The sequence below is a fragment of the Trachypithecus francoisi genome, unplaced genomic scaffold, assembly GCF_009764315.1.
Source record: "Trachypithecus francoisi isolate TF-2019V2 unplaced genomic scaffold, Tfra_2.0 Lachesis_group3, whole genome shotgun sequence".
NCBI lineage: Eukaryota > Metazoa > Chordata > Mammalia > Primates > Cercopithecidae > Trachypithecus > Trachypithecus francoisi.
In genome coordinates this window covers 2,927,074-2,943,992 of record NW_022681468.1, presented here as the reverse complement: position 1 = coordinate 2,943,992, position 16,919 = coordinate 2,927,074, and the positions used below count along the sequence as shown (strand labels likewise).

Below are 16,919 nucleotides of genomic sequence, written 5' to 3'. Positions count from 1 at the left end.
TTGAAGTTGCCATAGTGCAGTTTGATTAGTCATAATTCTACACATGTTCTGCCAAATTGTAGTTTTGGGCTTTCTTATAATGTAAATTCTTTTATTCTTTAAGGATTTTCTATAGCTATAGCAATTTGGTAGGAGCTAGCATTCTAAATAAATATTTTATAAAAAATTTTAGTAGCAAAATTTGAGTGAGAACATTCTCTTTGACTGTCTTTATCTGGCAGCTTTCTTGCTTTGGTTTTTTTTCTGTGCCAAGACAACCAATCAGCATCAGCTTTGCCCACTCAGCCCCAGTGGGGCGTTAGCCTAAAACTGAAATCCTGGCCCGCAGGCCTTCCTGTCGCCCGCATTCTGTCAGAACTGTGTACTGTACTCTTCTCTTGGTTGCTGTTGTACCTGCATGCTTCGTATAGAAGGGAAGTCCTTTAGGCTCTAGGAGCCAGGGTGCAGATTGTGATACTCTTGAATGAAGTTCTGGAGGAGGTTTCTCTTGAGACAGTATTTCTAGGTCCATGTTGACATGAAATCATCTGATGATAAAATTGTGACAATTCAGAGCTCTGTTACCATCTTAAAGATGGACTCGGAGAGGAAGGAGAACTGCTCATGTGCACTGCAGCAGGTTCAAGTACGGGTGTCCCCGTCAGGCCCGCGGGCTGGAAGTGTCGCTGCTGTGGATGAAGCAGCTGCCCCTCTGCGTGCCTGCTGATTTCCTCCTTCCACGCTTCCTTTCTCACTCTGGACACCTGATTACATAGGCCATGCACAGGCTGTGTTTTTGGTGTGTCCCTTTCGTGAGCAATATACTTGGTAGCTCTGCAGCTTTGATGGAATTCATCCCAGGATGCGTTGGCCATGGGTGATCTACCAAAACAATCTGAGTTTTAAATTGTCCAGTGCAGTGGTTCCTAAACTCACTTTGCGCATGGAGGCAGCCCCATCTTCAGATGGAGTCTTAGATAAAGTGAGTGAATTCACCGGGTGGGCCGGCTGAGGCTGCCTCAGAGTCTTCACAGGAGGACCTTGGCCCCCAACCCGATCTCCCCACAACTCTTAAGGTTCTGAGAAGGCAGAATGCTGAACTCGACCAGCTTGTGATTTTCTTTTCTTCCCCCCCGAGACAGTCTCGCTCTGTTGCCCAGGCTGGAGTGCAGTGGCGCTGTCTTGGCTCACTGCAACCTCTGCCTCCTGGTTCAAGCAGTTCTCTTGCCTCAGCCTCCTGAGTAGCTCGAATTACAGGCGTGCACCACCATGCCTGGCTAATTGTTTTATTTTTAGTAGAGACGGGGTTTTACCATGTTAGCCAGGCTGGTCTCTTAACTCCTGCCCTCATGATCTGCCTGCCTCGGCCTCTCAAAGTGCTAGGATTATAGGCATAAACCACTGACTTATTTTTTAAAAGGTAGTGAGGGCAGTATGCACACAGGTGTTAATTTTTAATCACCTTTATTGAGGGATAATTAGAGACAATAAAAGGGGCCCATTTTAAATGTTTGATTTAGATATTAACACAGTGCAGGTCAGCACATTAGTTTGTCTTTATACGGATGTTAGAACAAAGTTTATCATGCTGTTTCTGTGTAAGTGAAGATTTCCCTGAGATTGCAAAGCAACTGTTACCACTGTAGTCACTTATTTGTGTGCATCAAAATTTTTTTCAGTATTATGCAATTAAGTTAAATAGACAAATACATCAGGTGTTGTGGTAAATGTTAAGGCTATACCTGGCCGGGCGCGTGGCTCAAGCCTGTAATCCCAGCACTTCAGGAGGCCGAGGTGGTTGGTCAGGAGATCGAGACCATCCTGGCTAACCTGGTGAAACCCCGTCTCTACTAAAAATACAAAAAATTAGCCAGGCGTGGTGGCGGGCACCTGTAGTCCCAACTACTCGGGAGGCTGAAGCAGAAGAATGGCGTGAACCCGGGAGGTGGAGCTTACAGTGAGCTGAGATTGCGCCACTGCACTCCAGCCTGGGTGACAGAGCAAGACTCCGTCTCAAAAAAAAAAAAAAAAAAAAAGACTATACCTGTGGCCGGGTGCCGTGGCTCATGCCTGTAATCCCACCACTTTGGGAGGCCAGGGCTGGTGGATTGCTTGAGGTCAGTAGTTTGAGACCAGCCTGGCCAACATGGGGAGACTCTGTCTCTACTAAAAATGCAAAAATTAGCCAGGCGTGGTAGCAGGAGCCTGTAATCCCAGCTACTTGGGAGGCTGAGGCAGGGGAATTGAACCCTGGAGGCAGACGTTGCAGTGAACCGAGATCGCGCCACCACACTCCAGCCTGGGTGACAGAGCAAGACTCTCAAAAAAAGAAAACAACTATCCCTGTTACCTATAACTTCAGATTTCAAGTTTTTGGGTTTTATAAAGGTAGCTTTATTGTTCTTGTTTCATTTATTAGAATAACTTGTTATATATTTATAATGAGAAAATATGATTTCAATTTTATTTATATGTATGTGTATATATATATATATATTTGAGACGGAGGTCACCCAGGCTGGAGTTAGGTGACGCAATCTCCGCTCACTGCAACCTTCGCTTTCCGGGTTCTGGCGATTCTCCTGCATCAGCCGAAAAGGCATTTTAATGCTTTTTAAAAGGTTAAAAACTACTACCGTAGGGAAAAACATTGTGCTCCCTATTGGGAAGTCATAGCTTCAGCAGAAGTGACTGCCAAGAATGAATGTGACAGCTTTTGATTAAGTTATAATAACCGCGTACACCAGGTATTGGGCTCAGTTTTTCTCAATATTCATAAGTAACATTTAAAACAGAGTTATGTGGTCAAAGAAAGGACAAACTGATTAATGATAATCGTCCCCTGTGGGCCCTGGGCGTTGGTGTCACACAGAACTGAGAAGGAAAGCAGGTGGTGACAGATACCGGTAATGTGCAGGGAGTGTCTGGATCGAAGTCTCAACTTGGTGGGTGGTTTGTCCAGGGAAGGACAGTTCTCTCCTTTAGGTACACACTGTAGGGACTGTGATTAAACTACTTGACAGCGGCACTTCTATGACCTCGTTTCGTGTGACACATGCAGATCTGGAAGCCGCTGTCACTGTGAGCCTCAGTTGGTTCTCTCTCATGGTCTTGTCTCTCTGAAAGTGCAGCTGCTTTGTGCACACAAATCCTTTTCTGGATAAAACTGGTCCTCTTATAACTGCTGTCCGTGTGGCTTTTTTTTTTTTTTTTTTTTGAGATGGAGTCTCGCTCTGTCGCCCAGGCTGGAGTGCAGTGGCGCGATCTCAGTTCACTGCAAGCTCCGCCTCCTGGGTTCACGCCATTCTCCTGCCTCAGCCTCCCGAGTAGTTGGGACTACAGGCGCCCGCCACCTCGCCCAGCTAGTTTTTTTTTTTTTTTTTAGTAGAGACGGGGTTTCACCGGGTTAGCCAGGATGGTCTCGATCTCCTGACCTCGTGATCCGCCCGTCTCGGCCTCCCAAAGTGCTGGGATTACAGGCTTGAGCCACCGCGCCCGGCCGCGTGTGGCTTCATGTTCATGGTGTGTTGTGCATGTGTCAGCCACCAGCACCAGGTCCCTGTTGGTATGTGGGAGTCCCTTGGGCTGTTTCATCATTACCCAGTTGTCTTTACAGCGGTCCCATGAGACACACAGAGCCACCCAGGTGGAGCCTGAGGTCCGCCTCCCAGCTGCACCACCTTTGTCTGTCTGCAGGTCACCAGCTCTGCTGGGGCCTTTTGAAGCAGCCTCTCTCCGTCTTGCCATTCTTTTCACACTGCTCCCATGTTAAGATTTCTACACGTTTCAAATACACTAAATTCTTATCTAGGATTATTGGGGAATGGAATATATGGTTAGAAATAGATTAATTTTTAGTTTAAAAAAATTACACTAAGGGCTGGGCACGGTGGTTCATGCCTGTAATCCCAGGGCTTTGGGAGGCCGAGGCAGGTGGATCACTTGAGGTCAGGAGTTCGAGACCAGCCTGGCCAACATGGTAAAAACTCGTCTGTACGAAAAAAACAAAAATCAGGCAGGCATGGTCGCACATGCCTGTAATCCCAACTACTCAGGAGGCTGAGGCAGGAAATTGCTTGAACCCAGTAGATGGAGGCTGCATTGAGCCAAGATCATGCCACTGCACTCCAGCCTGGGCAACAGAGCCAGACTCTGTCTCAAATTACATTAGTAAGACAACTAGAATATGCCAAAAATAAATAAATGTAAAAAGCACCAAATTATCTGAAATCCCACGGTATATAGATAATAATGATGACTGCATATTTTTAAACTGTGAACACATTATCCACTTAATCCTGCTCAGATAACCCACTTTTGTAAGTGAATATTCTTTCCCAGCAATATAAAGAGGTAGACAGTTTCTTAAGCTGTTAGAATGCAGTGAATCCTCCCAGGCCCTGAAGTCCAGTTGAATGGAAATCTGCTTGGGCCAGGGCAGCCGCCGGCCTTCCCCCTGGTTCTCACAGCCAAGGTCCTCAGGTGCCGTGAACCCAGGAGGCGGAGCTTGCAGTGAGCCAAGATCAGGCCACAGCACTCCAGCCTGGGCGACTGACCCAGAGTGGGGCACACCCGCTCCATTGCCAACCCCAGGTGCTGGTCAGGGTCTGCAGAGGCTCAGGGAGGAGGAGGTAGCTGGGCCGGACCCCCAATTCTGGGACTCCTGGGCCCATTGCCCAGCTGTCAGTTGTCAGCTTGCTACTCCAGTAGCTGCAGAGTGGGGGGAGGGAGGGAGAGAGCATGAGTGAGCGTGTGTGTGTGTGTCACATGAAATACTTTTGAATCTGAGTGAAATGAATCTTCTGTGTTCTGCCAAGTATTTAGTTCAGGTGTATTATAATAACACGACTGTAGTACAGCACTGAGTTTTGAAATGAGCAGCAAGGGCTGCACTGTTGATGACGCTGTGTTAGCATTTTAGCATCCTTTTTCTAAAGAGCAGCAAAAACTTATGTTTTCTTGTCCTCCCAACATTTTTGAGGTGTTGGTAACAAGTGTTATTTTTCCATTTTAAAGATGAGAAAAATGAAGCTCGGGCTGGTTAAATGACTTGCTCAGCGTCCCATGGTGAGTCCGAGCGGGCGGGGCGCAGGCCCTGCCGTCTGGTGCTTCTGTCGAGACGTCGGCTTTCCAATGTGGCAGGACCCAGGACGCATTGCTGCCTGTGGAAATTAATTTTCTTTTGGATTATCAACTGCATGTTTAAAATGGGCTGTAGACTTTTAAAGTCCGTGGTTTCCTAAAGTTTCTGAAATGTCTAAAATGTGTTTTTAAGAGAATGAAAGTCATACCTGTAGCCTTTATTTTGGTCCCTATGTTTTTCATTGCATAATCTCCTTATGTACAGTTACTTGTAAAGCCTTTTACACTAAGTGTCAAGGAGATTTCTAATACATTGCCAATCGATTTGCTCTTAAAGTGTTGAAATTTATTTTGGTGACCCTTGGGAATGGACCATTCTGAATTCTATGAAATGCACCACGAGGCCCAGCACCTGCTTTATGCTGGGCTGGTAGAAGCAGGCAGAAGGTCATCCCAGTCCTAAAGCCACTCAGAAGGCTGTTGAGACTTGTGACCTAGAAATACTGGAAGCCAGGCTCTTACGCAGAGCCTGTTGCCTTTCCTCGCCGCGGTTTCACGTGGGTTTTCTCTCTCCTTTCTGTCTGACAGGCCTAGCCGCCCGTGACTCTCACACTGTCTCCTGCATGACGGGTGGCGTCTCCCGCAGCTTCCCTTCTCTCTCCAGTGCTGCCCGCTGTGTCTAGCAGCCCCCTAGGATCTTGTCAGAGCTGCACCTCTCTGTGAACTGGCTATTCCTTTCGGTGCTGCTGTCCTTTTTGGGGGGTTCCTGGTTTCTGTATACATGTAGCTTTGCCAGATATGTACTTAGTAATATAAATTGTATTAATAAAATTCATTTACTGTGTAATACACGAGTTTAAAAATTAAGAGCGATTAGCTGTTCACTCTGATAACAGGTAGTTAAGTGTCACACAAGGTGTTTTTGCAATGGCATGACGGTGGCCTGTTGACGTAACTAAGCCTTAGAGCAAGGCATGTGCCGCACGTGCTCCATGGTACTTAGAGCCCTGGGGTTCCTGCTCGGACTCCGGGTCTCCCTAGGATACGCCCCAGTAGCATTTGCTGTGTAGTCTGTGTGTGGAATTTGGGCATTCTGCTTTTCTCTACTAATCTTGAAGTGCTCAGTGATTTGTGTATTTGTGTCTTTCTAACTTCTAATAAACTCACTCCGACTGACTTGTGTCTTGGTGTCTGTCTGCTTGGTAGAACTTCTCTCACTCTTTATCCATGAAACGCCACATGGCAGAGCTGATAGGGGTCTTGGGGTTACAGTTCATCTCACCAAGGAGTTCTTTCCAAGAAGAAATGCTGCTATCTGCACATTTTCTTCACTGTGTTTTTTATTTTCATGTTCGGATACTGCCAAGTATTTCACTTATTAATACCTGAATCAATTAAGATGAGAGCTGGGCACTCTCCTCCCTACAAGGTTGTCTGAGGATTTTTAGTTATTTGTATAGAATGAGCATTTTATTTAATTTTCCAACTACCTTTATAGTTAACATTTAAGGAAACTGTTCTGTAAAATTTACTGAAGGAAACAGCACCTCCAACTATTGCATTTAGACGAAACTGTTAAAAGGAAGAGCCTCTGTCAGATCCCAATGGTTTGGGTCCTGTACTGTGTTACTTGGACCAGATGTTTACATATCTGTTAAATGTGGAAGTCGATTTTGATAATATTCCTAGAAGCTGCTTTAGTTTTCTTGAGACTGTGTGTCGGCTTTTGTCTCAAAATAGCAGTAGGATTCATATTGCTTTTGGGATGCGATCACTTTTGTTTGAATGAGCTTCCTTATGTCCAAAGGTTTTCATGATCATTGGATTATCTTTAATGAAATTAAAAGTGGATAATGTTTAGTTAAAAGTATATTTACGTACATGGTAATTGGTGGTTTCTGCAAGACTCTGTCAGCAGTGAGCTGCTGGCGAGCAGGGTGACCTTGGTGGAGCTCTTACTTGCACCCAGTGTGGCTCTTGTGGGAGGGAGGGAGAACCACCTGCAGCTTCACCTTTGTTCACGTTTTTTTCAGGATGGCACTGGATCTTTAAAACGCAGTGGTTCCTTTAGCAAACTCCGGGCTTCCATTAGACGCAGCAGTGAGAAGCTGGTTAGGAAGCTGAAGGGAGGAAGTTCACGAGAGAGTGAGCCAAAGAACCCCGGGTAACTATCTCTTCCAGCTCTGCGACTCCCCTGCACGCCGGCCACTGGGCCGCTTCTCTTCCTAGCGCAGCCTTCCTCCCCCACAGACTTCAGGAAGACACTCCAGTTGGTTCCCCTATTCTCACAATGGAAGGGCTTCATAGTTGCCACCTAGGTTTTTCCCAGGACAGGTTGAGAAATAATTGGGTAACTTCCTGTTAGTGGCTAAAGTGCTAATACCTTTAAAAGAAATTTATGGAATTTTAAAATTCTGTCACATGTTCTAAGAAAGCCTTAGCAATGAAATGTGGGAATTTATATTAAAACATTGAGCATTTTGAACTTGTTTACTTTAGATACGCATTGTTTTTTAAATTAGCATTAGTTTAAATTCTTTAAAAATTTTTAATCTTTTAAATAAATCAGATGTTAGCTATGACTATATTAAATCTCATACAGTATTATAATAGGGAGAAAAATGGTTTCAAATAGGATCAGAACTTTTAAAACTTTATTATAAGGAGATTTTCAAAACCTTAGGCTTTTCATATGTTTAAAAAAAGGTTTGAGTCATGAGTCTTAGAGTCTTTAGAAAAATAACATTTAAGTTGTCAAAGGAATTTGGTTCTTAAGATATCCTTTGTTTTTAACATGGTGCACAGAGTTGACAGATTACCCCTGCTGCACTGTCCAGCGTCACTCTGGGCAGCTGCTCCTGGCTTGGGCGTATTTCTCATGAGGCAGGCTTTTGCCAGCCATTCTGTGTAACTCTGACTTCCTAAATGGTACCGACTTTTTAGTGATTGATTCCTAGTAAAACTATTTTACAAGTGATCCCACTTTAAGTTCTGTGAGTAAGAAGTCTGATCACCTCAGGATGGTGAAACCGAGTTTTTCTGGAGAACATATTGCAAATATTAAAGTTTTGTGCTTGATCAGTTGTTTTGTTACTTTGCTTTTTTTTTTTTTTTTTTTTTTGAGACGGAGTTTTGTTCTTGTTCCCCACGCTGGAGTGCAATGGCGCAATCTTGCCTCACTGCACCCTCTGCCTCCTGGGTTCAAGCAATTCTCCTGCCTCAGCCTCCTGAGTAGCTGGGATTACAGGCATGCGCCACTACACCCAGCTAATTTTTTGTATTTTTAGTAGAAACGGGGTTTCACCATGTTAGCCAGGCTGGTCTCAAACCCCTGACCTCAGGTGATCCTCCCACGTCACCCTCCCAAGTTGCTGGGATTACAGGCGTAAGCCACCACATCTGGCCTATTTTGTCTTTTAAAAGCTATTTTTTAAAAAGTATGTCCACTTTTTCATCCCTCTCAGTATCCCTGATGACCTAAGCCCTTAGACCTGCTGCCACACACGGCCAGGGTGCGGATTGGCCAGAGATGGCCGAGCCCCTTGGGGGTAGGGCTCGCCTCTTGTCTGCTTGGTGTCCCTGTGGGAGTCTCTGTTGTGGATGGAGACTTCTCTTCATGGCTGTGAGAGGTGCAGGCCTGAGGCAAGAGGAGTGACGTGACTTTTGTAAGGAGCTTCTCACAACTGTTCTCCAGCCCGTTTCTGGAGAGGGAGTTCTCGGAGCCCCACAGGTGTTCATTCTGAAAACTCCCTGGAAGATGCCAGGATTTGAAGACGGGACTTCTGGAAGTTTATGGGGATTTAGTAGCAAATTGCTTACGATGAAACAAATGAACTCTTATTTGGGGGGAATAGATTCTAAATTGCCTTTGGAATAGTGATCTTATGTTAAAATGTTTACAGATTTCCAGAACCAAAATGATAGGCTACTACCTGCCTCTCGATGCATTTTGAGATGACACGTTTCTTCTTACAGCATTGAGAGGGTCTGAGCAGGCTGCGTGACTGCTTGGTGTCCCTTCCTTGGAATGATCTGATGAGTCACGCAGTGGCTCTCAGGTCCCCTCCAGGAATTACATGATGCCCCAGAGAGAGCATTCTGGACATTATTTAATTCCTGGAGGGGAACACACTCATTGTTTGAGGTTCTTACGTTTTGAAGCCTTTTAAGTGCAGAGTCCAGTTCTGGTGCTGAGTGTTGTAACTTGGACCACACTCCCACACAACAGCTCTCAGAGTTGTTCTGTTTTTTCGTGTTTTCTGTCTTTGCCATGATAAAAATATAACAGTGTGTGACCAGCCCCCAGGGTTAGAACTGTGGTCAGTGTTCACGGGGCTACAGCTCTGCCAGCCTGAACCATGTGACACAGACGCACGCTTGCACGGACTAACGTTTTCTACATGACTTTGGAAATTGCATCCTGTAAAATGCATTCAACTGAGTAATCTTTCCAAGTAAGAGTGACTGTTTTTATTAACTAGACAGTAGTCTCAGACATCTTTTGGAGGGTTTGTTCAGACGGTGACTGCGAGGCCCCACCCCTGAGTTTCTAATTCCTGAGTCCCTGATTCTCAGAATTTGTGTTTCACACAAGTTCCCACGGTGCTGGGGCTGCTGAGCCGGGGCCGCTTTTTGAGAATCGCTGAGCTGGATGTAGCAGGACCAGGGTGTTTGCAGCTTGCTGTTTGGCTGACTCCTAACAGTTATTGTACTGAAAGGTTTTGAATGCCACATTTTCAAACAAGGCAGTTTGCAAGAGTGGTAGGAAGAGACGTTGAGGATTTGAGTTCTTTCGTTTTGTAAAAGGGTTTGAGGGAAGGTTGTGTAGCTCTTTTAAAAAGAGTTAATGGCAGCTGGGTGCAGTGGCTCATGCCTGTTATCCCAGCACTTTGGGAGACCAAGGTGGGCGGATCACTTGAGATCAGAAGTTTGAGACCAGCCCGGCCAACATGGCGAAACCGCATCTCTACTAAAAATATAAAAATGGCTGGGCGCGGTGGCTCAAGCCTGTAATCCCAGCACTTTGGGAGGCCGAGACGGGCGGATCACGAGATCAGGAGATCGAGACCATCCTGGCTAACACGGTGAAACCCCGTCTCTACTAAAAAATACAAAAAGCTAGCCGGGCGAGGTGGCGGGCGCCTGTAGTCCCAGCTACTCGGGAGGCTGAGGCAGGAGAATGGCGTAACCCGGGAGGCGAAGCTTGCAGTGAGCTGAGATCTGGCCACTGCACTCCAGCCCGGGAGACAGAGCGAGACTCCGTCTCAAAAAAAAAAAAAATATATATATATATATATATATATATATATATATATATATATAAAAATTAGCCGGGCCGGGTGGCGCATGCCTGTGGTCCCTGCTACTCAGGAGGCTGAGGCAGGAGAATCGCTTGAACCCAGTGGGGCAGAGGTTGCAGTGAGCCGAGATCACATACCACTGCATTTCAGCCAGGGCGATGGAGTGAAACTTCGTCTCAAAAAAAAAGTTAATGGCCACTTTATAGCAAGAATAATTATGTCAGATCATAATTTACTTGTGATTTGGTTTGATTTTATACTTGGTTCTTGAATGGTTCTAGGTAGAGAAAAGCCTGTTTAGGACTCCGGCAATGTCTGTTGCGGGCTTCAGTGGGATGTTTTTGTTTTGTCCTGGTTGGGACATTTTGGGGGTGAGTTTTGCTTGGGGATAAGGAAATTCAGGTTTTTTGGTGCAGTTGTTCAGCAGGGGCTGGCTAAGTATCTACCATGTGCCAGGCGCTGTGCTCACAGCACTGCTGGCACATGGGCGGGTGCCCTGGGCTTTCAGCCCCATCCCAGTGTCCTGTGTGAGGCTGTCCCTGTCACCCACCCTTCAAGTCTGTGCCTCAGCCTCACAGCCACCATCCTTGGCTTGCCCAGGAACTGCTGTGCGCATGTTCACTGTCCATGTTGCATGCAGTTCACGTTCAGAATTTAAGTAACCCTCAGTATCGGTTGCTTTAGCTTTAAAACTTCAGGTGAGTTTATGTTCAAAGCCATCCATGGTGGTGGTGAACAGATAGTCATTTTATGACCGGGATACAGATAATTTACAGGCTATTTCATCAAGCATTTTAAATACATCAGATGGGAGGAAAAGTAAATATATGTATAAATTCCTGTATTTCTTTAAATGGAGAGCCATGACTTTATTTTAATTTTGGTTTCTAAGTAGAGAAATACTGGCTTCAGAGTTTATTTTACTAACAATAAAGTTGATTTCCCTGCTTTTGATATAGAAAGATAAAAAATAGTATATTTATGCATCTTCTTTTAGCAGTGAGTTTTGAGTGTCTCTTCATGATCCCTTAATGGTGATGAGTCTGACATGAGCCCTTGAGCGCCCTCCCTGAAAACCATCAGACTGAAGGCAGAGCCTCTCTGCTCCCAGATGGGTCACTTTTTTTTTTTTTTTTTCTGAGACACAGTCTTGCTCTGTCGCCCAGGCTGGAGTACAGTGGTGTGATCTCGGCTCACTGCAACCTCTGCCTCCCGGGTTCAAGTGAATCTTGTGCCTCAGCCTCCAGAGTAGCTGGGATGACAGTGTGTGCCACCACGCCTGGCTAATTTTTGCATTTTTAGTAGAGACCGGGTTTCACCATGTTGCCCAGGCGGGTTGTGAACTCTGGGCCTCAAGTGATCCACCCGCCTCAGTCTCCCAAAGTGCTGGGATTACAGGTGTGAGCCACCGCGCCTGGCTTTTCTTGTTTGTTTTGGTAGATGGAGTCTCACTCTTGCCCAGGCTGGAGTGCAGTGGCATGATCTTGGCTCACTGCAATCTCTGCCTCCTGGGTTCAGATGATTTTCCTGCCTCAGCCTCCCAAGTAGCTGGAATTACAGGCACATGCCACCGGGGCGCTAATTTTTTGTATTTTTAGTAGAAGCGGGGTTTCACCGTGTTAGCCAGGATGGTCTCGATCTCCTGACCTCATGATCCGCCCGCCTCGGCCTCCCAAAGTGCTGGGATTACAGGTGTGTGAGCCACCGCGCCCGGCCCCATGAGCCACTTTTTAAAAGTGCAAGTCTAAGGGCACTTTGAGTTTGCATATGGTACTTTAAAAGAAGCATTTTGCTGTGAAAGATGCAGAGAAGCTGTGGTCTTTTCTCCTGGGCACTAAATAGAGTGAGACCCAGGACTCCCCTGTTACCCAAGCAAGATGAAGGCAAGGTCCCGAGAAGCCCCATGTCACAGAGGCCTTGGAGGGGCTTTGCTTGTGCTTCCTGTTGCTGGTTGACCAATGTGCTGATCGTTTGTCCTTGCATGTCCGTGTCCGGGTTGCAGCATGAAGCGTGCCAGCTCTCTGAATGTCCTTAACGTGGGTGGCAAGGCTGCTGAAGATCGCTTTCAAGTAAGGAGCCTACCCCGAGTTGTGTCCTAGGCTGCCCAGACCACGCTGGCAGGTCTGCAGATCCGCGCCGGTCCCCGCTCCGCCCCTGCTCCTGCAGAGGGCTGGGGCCGCGGCCACGTTTGTTCCTAGACAGCCAGTTGTGGCAGTCGTGTTCCATATTCTGCTTCACCACTGGTTACGTGCATTATGGGCAGTTCACATGGGACCATTCTCGGAAAATTAATTAATGATCTCAAATGGTCTTTAAAAATCGTGTAACCTAATTAATTTATTCTGTTAAATTACTATCAAAGCTTGACCAATTAATTACTAGTTTGTATTTGTTTGATTTTAGCCTCTCCTAAGTTTATAACTATTAATAATTATCTACTTAAGCTGTTGTTCAGAGTTTAAAAGTATTCAAAACTTGATTAACATGATGACTAACGTGTTGTCACTCTGATACTAAAATCTTGAGCACTTGGCGAAGGTGTCCGGATCTCACACAGACACATCAGGTTCACATCTGAAAGTGCTGACTCCCTTCCCCACCACGGAGGCCGTTTTGAGTTTTCATCCCTTCCGCCCTTTAGTGTGGCTGTCAGTGGGTGGCCGGGTGCCTGTGGCTGCTCTAGAACCTGCCTGTTTCCCAGGTGCCTGGAGCCCGCCCGCCCGGCTGCTCGAGCTGTTGGGACTTGGCAGTCCCCGCCCGCCCCTGTGCTGGTGCTGAGAGCTCGCGACAGTGGCCAGGCACTGCCCTCCCAGTTGTCCAGATCCACTGATCCTCACAGACAGGTCAGCGCCCCAACCTGTCCCCCATCCCTCCTGGGAGGCAGCCACCTCGGGAAAGCTTTTCCCCAGCCCCCTTCTCGGTGGCTGCCGAAGAGGCTTGTAGGGTGCCGGACATCCTGCTTGAAGCACCCCTAATGACAAGAGGAAAGAAAGTCTCTTCGTTTTATAGGGTTCTGTAGCTGACCCAGTGTTTTGCCCTCTGGTTTCTTGGAGCTTCCACATGCACACTGACCTCTGGGCCTCTCGAGTGCTAACCTAGATGTAGCTGTGCAGCCGGTACTGTGAGGCCTGAGGCCGTTTGAAGCTGGCATGATTTGAAGCCCTGGTTAAGTGTAATTTTTCTATTTGTTTTTTCATGCAGGAACGAACTAATTGTCTGGCCGACTCGCGAGCTCTGAGTGCCAGCCACACTGACCTGGCCCACTGAGGGCCGGCAGGGCTAGGGAACCTGCCTTGGGGGTGTGAGACCGCCCTGCCCTGCCACGCCCTCACCGCCCTGCCCGGAGGCGCCAGCCGCACTCCTTGGCTTCCTTTCCTAGATAGTGACGTCCACCAACCTTGGAGGTGCCTTTTCAAAACACCCGGGCGACCTTGCCCCAGCATTCTGTTACCCGGCCTGCAGTCTCAGTGCCAGGAGCCGCCTCGACCGCGACCCGGCCAGGCTGGCCCACGGAGGCTGAGGTGGCCTCAGCACGCTGGGGGTCGGCTCCTGCTCACGGATGCTGTTGCATTTCCTGCCTGCCACCTTTTTGCCAGGACCCCAAACTCTCTTCTAAATTATAATGTTGTAATAAGGCTATAAATTAAGAATTTGGAAACATGAAGTACCCCTTTCAGAACGAGAGGCATTTAGTGATCTGCGGCAGTAAAGCCTGAAGTGTAGTGGACCTCCTGGTCAGTGGGCAGTGAATCCCCTCCCAGCAGGAGCATCTTCTGCGTCTCTGTTTCCGAGGTCCCCGGGCCTGTGGTCCTGGGCGCCTGTGGGGCCTGGGGCCCCATGCCCACCCCTTTTGAGCAGTGTTCTCTCTCCTGGAGGCCCCTGCACACGAAGCCCATAGAGACGTGTGGTTCACTTTTTAAAAGCGTACGCTTTATAGAATGAGGGAGCACAGTGGACTCTGACAGGAACCTTTTCAAATCAGTGCTGAGGCTGTATTTCTTAGCTGTCCACAGACTAGCCCATAGGTAAAGAGCCTACAAAACAGATGCCGAGGTGAGCAGTGATTCCAAAGACTGGCGCTCAGAAGCGCCACCTCCATGCCAGCCAGCTAGGCTACGGAACGGAGGGGCGGTCTGAAACACTGGCCATCCCATGGGAGGTCAGCTTGCCGCTGTCACGTAACAGGGCGGGTGATGGCACAGCAGAGGCTCACACTGGTCGCCTTCAGTCCCTGGAAACTCCCCATGGGGCACGGGACCGAAGGCTGGGGACAGAGCATCCTGGGGTTTTATTACAAGGCTAGGCTTTAAAATGCCTTTAAAAGTTTCGTTTCATTTCATCCCGTCTCATGTTGCAGGACTGCTGTGTTTGTGAAAACGCATTTGTTTCCACAAGACAAGCTCCATGTAGTTGTCAGCGAGTGCCTGGCACAGGAGCTGCCCTGTGGAGCCAGTGTTGTCCCCAGCTGCTCACCTGTGGCCGTGGCTTCTTTTCTGAGGCTCCTGACTCGATTCTTGCAGGTTCTGATGGATCAGGAGCTTACTTTCTAAATGCTACGTAGAGGTGTTAAAGGAAATTTGATAGGTTCTGTAACAGTGGATGGGATTAAAAGAAAAAATGCTACATATATATGGCTGGGTGCGGTGGTTCATGCCTATAATCCTGTAATCTTAGCACTTCGGGAGGTTGAGGCGGGAGGATCACTTGAGCCCAGGAGGTCAAGAACAGCTTGGGCAACACAGCGAGTCCCTGTGTCTACCAAAAAAACCGCCATAAATAGATAAAATTTGATGGGTTGTGAGAAGCTACCCCTCAAGAAAGGGGGGTGTAGAGCAGCTTCCCCTGACAGGTGCCGTGGCTGCCCCCGTAGTGGGCTATGTCTGTGCGCAGGCGACAGGCAGGAGGGCTCTGGAGCTTCCCTTGTGGTGGGGGGTGCCTTCTCCCTGTGAGGATGCTGAGCAGAGTTTGGAACCCAGTTTCCCGTAGTGACAGTTCTCTGGAAAGGAGAAAGGGCATTTGGAAGAAGTAAACACAGGGCTGAATATGGAGTTCAATTTTAACCTCTTCAGACTGATGGGTGCACACGAGGCTGCGTGGGGCCTCTGTGGAGCCTGCTCTGGCGTCCGGCCATGGGACCTTAGGGCCGACGTGGCCTCTGCAGCACTGTGGCTGTGGGAGCATTGTGTGTTGGGATAAGAGAAGCCAGAGGGCCTCCCTGAAGCCAGCTCGTAAAGGAAGGTTCATGTTTCAGAGAGGCAAGTGGCAAGGGAATCTGAGTATCTGAGTCCCTGATGTTTGAACCCCCCCCCCGCACCCAGTAGAAGTGCAGTGATTTAAGCCATTTCCCATCTGGCGGTCTGAATTTTTCCCTTCAGAGAGAAATGGTAGGCCCAGCCATCCCTCCTCCTGTGTTGTCTTTCTGGTGAGGGGACCCCCACGTGAGAGTCAGCACCTGTTTCTTCAGAGTTGCTGTCAAAATAATCACTGCACCCCCCATGGCAGCCGTGTGTGCAGCGCCCAGTCCCAGCCACCATGGCATGGGAGCGTCTGGACCTGCGGGCGGACAGCCTGTCTCTGGGTCGTCGGTGCAGCTGTGGCAGAAACCAGGCCCTGGGGAGGTCCTGTGACATGACTGCCTCCCTGAAGCAGCAGCAGTGTGCGGCTCGGGGGTCCTCGGAGGCTGGCGGTGCCCGCGGGTGGCACAGGGGCCCTCTCATGGGCAGCACTTGGTCTTGTGTTTACAGTACTGGAGGAATTCACATCGTTATTTTCTGGATTAAGCTGCTAGAAATATCACGTAATTAGAAATTCAGTGTTTAGAGTAAGATGTGTTAAACATTGCTAAAAATGTTACGGCTACCATCTATAACAGGTGTTCCATTGTCATAACTGTATGGAATCTTCTTGGAGGATGTCATTAGCTTCTGTGTGCACTGACTTGTGAGCTGTGTGTACACGGTGGTCAGATTTCTGAATACTGTAGAGCACTCACCAGCTCTGACCACGTCTTGCTAGGGCCCGCCGGCTGCGTGTGCAGTGGGGCCAGCTGTCTTAGGGCTGATACGTAGATGTGTATTCTGTTTACAATTAGTTCCCCAACGTTGTGGGGAAGAACTTAAGTGGTTTTCAAGTGTTGTATGATATGGTGAGGCAGTGAGGGTCAGGGCACGTAGTCCCTGAGGAAGGGTCTTCGGGACAAGAGGGACTGTGCTCCCCAGGGCGTGGTGCCTCCCTAAGGGGATGGTCAGTGCTCCTGGGTTGGTGCTGGCCAAGCCAGCCCTTCTGCAGACTGCTGTGGTGGGAGTTCCCTGGGACAGGAAGCCCCCCAGCCCCTTCCCTCCAGGGCAGGAACTGAGCCAGTATGGGCGGGGCCGGCCTGGAGCTTCCAGGCGTGTTTTCTCTGTTAAATGTACCTCTGTCTTTAAGCTGTCTCATTTTCTAATCGCCGGCATGTCTTGCCTAGAAAAGCATTTGGAATTGCTTATGTTCAATTACAGAAATAAAATGTTTTATTTGCTGTTGTAGAATCCCTGCACTTTTGCAGAAAGGCTGTTTTAT

At 48.1% G+C, this 16,919-nt stretch overlaps 1 protein-coding gene across 18 annotated transcripts in view; it reads left to right on the top strand.

Moving 5' to 3' along the window:
* Positions 1 to 16,919, top strand: part of KLC1 (kinesin light chain 1) — a 75,692-nt gene that overhangs the window by 54,495 nt on the left and 4,278 nt on the right. For 2 of the 18 annotated variants that reach the window (XM_033191130.1, XM_033191128.1), the window contains exons 14-16: positions 7,095 to 7,225; positions 12,364 to 12,430; positions 13,563 to 16,878. The exons of 2 other annotated variants lie outside the window; for them this stretch is intronic. In XM_033191130.1, coding sequence (XP_033047021.1) covers positions 7,095 to 7,225; positions 12,364 to 12,430; positions 13,563 to 13,628 — 264 coding nt within the window. In that variant the 3' untranslated portion in view covers positions 13,629 to 16,878. Of the gene's footprint in view, positions 1 to 4,995; positions 6,238 to 7,094; positions 7,229 to 12,363; positions 12,431 to 13,562; positions 16,886 to 16,919 lie in introns of those variants that run through there. 14 more of the 18 variants (XM_033191129.1, XM_033191125.1, XM_033191144.1 and 11 more) reach the window with 8 other exon arrangements.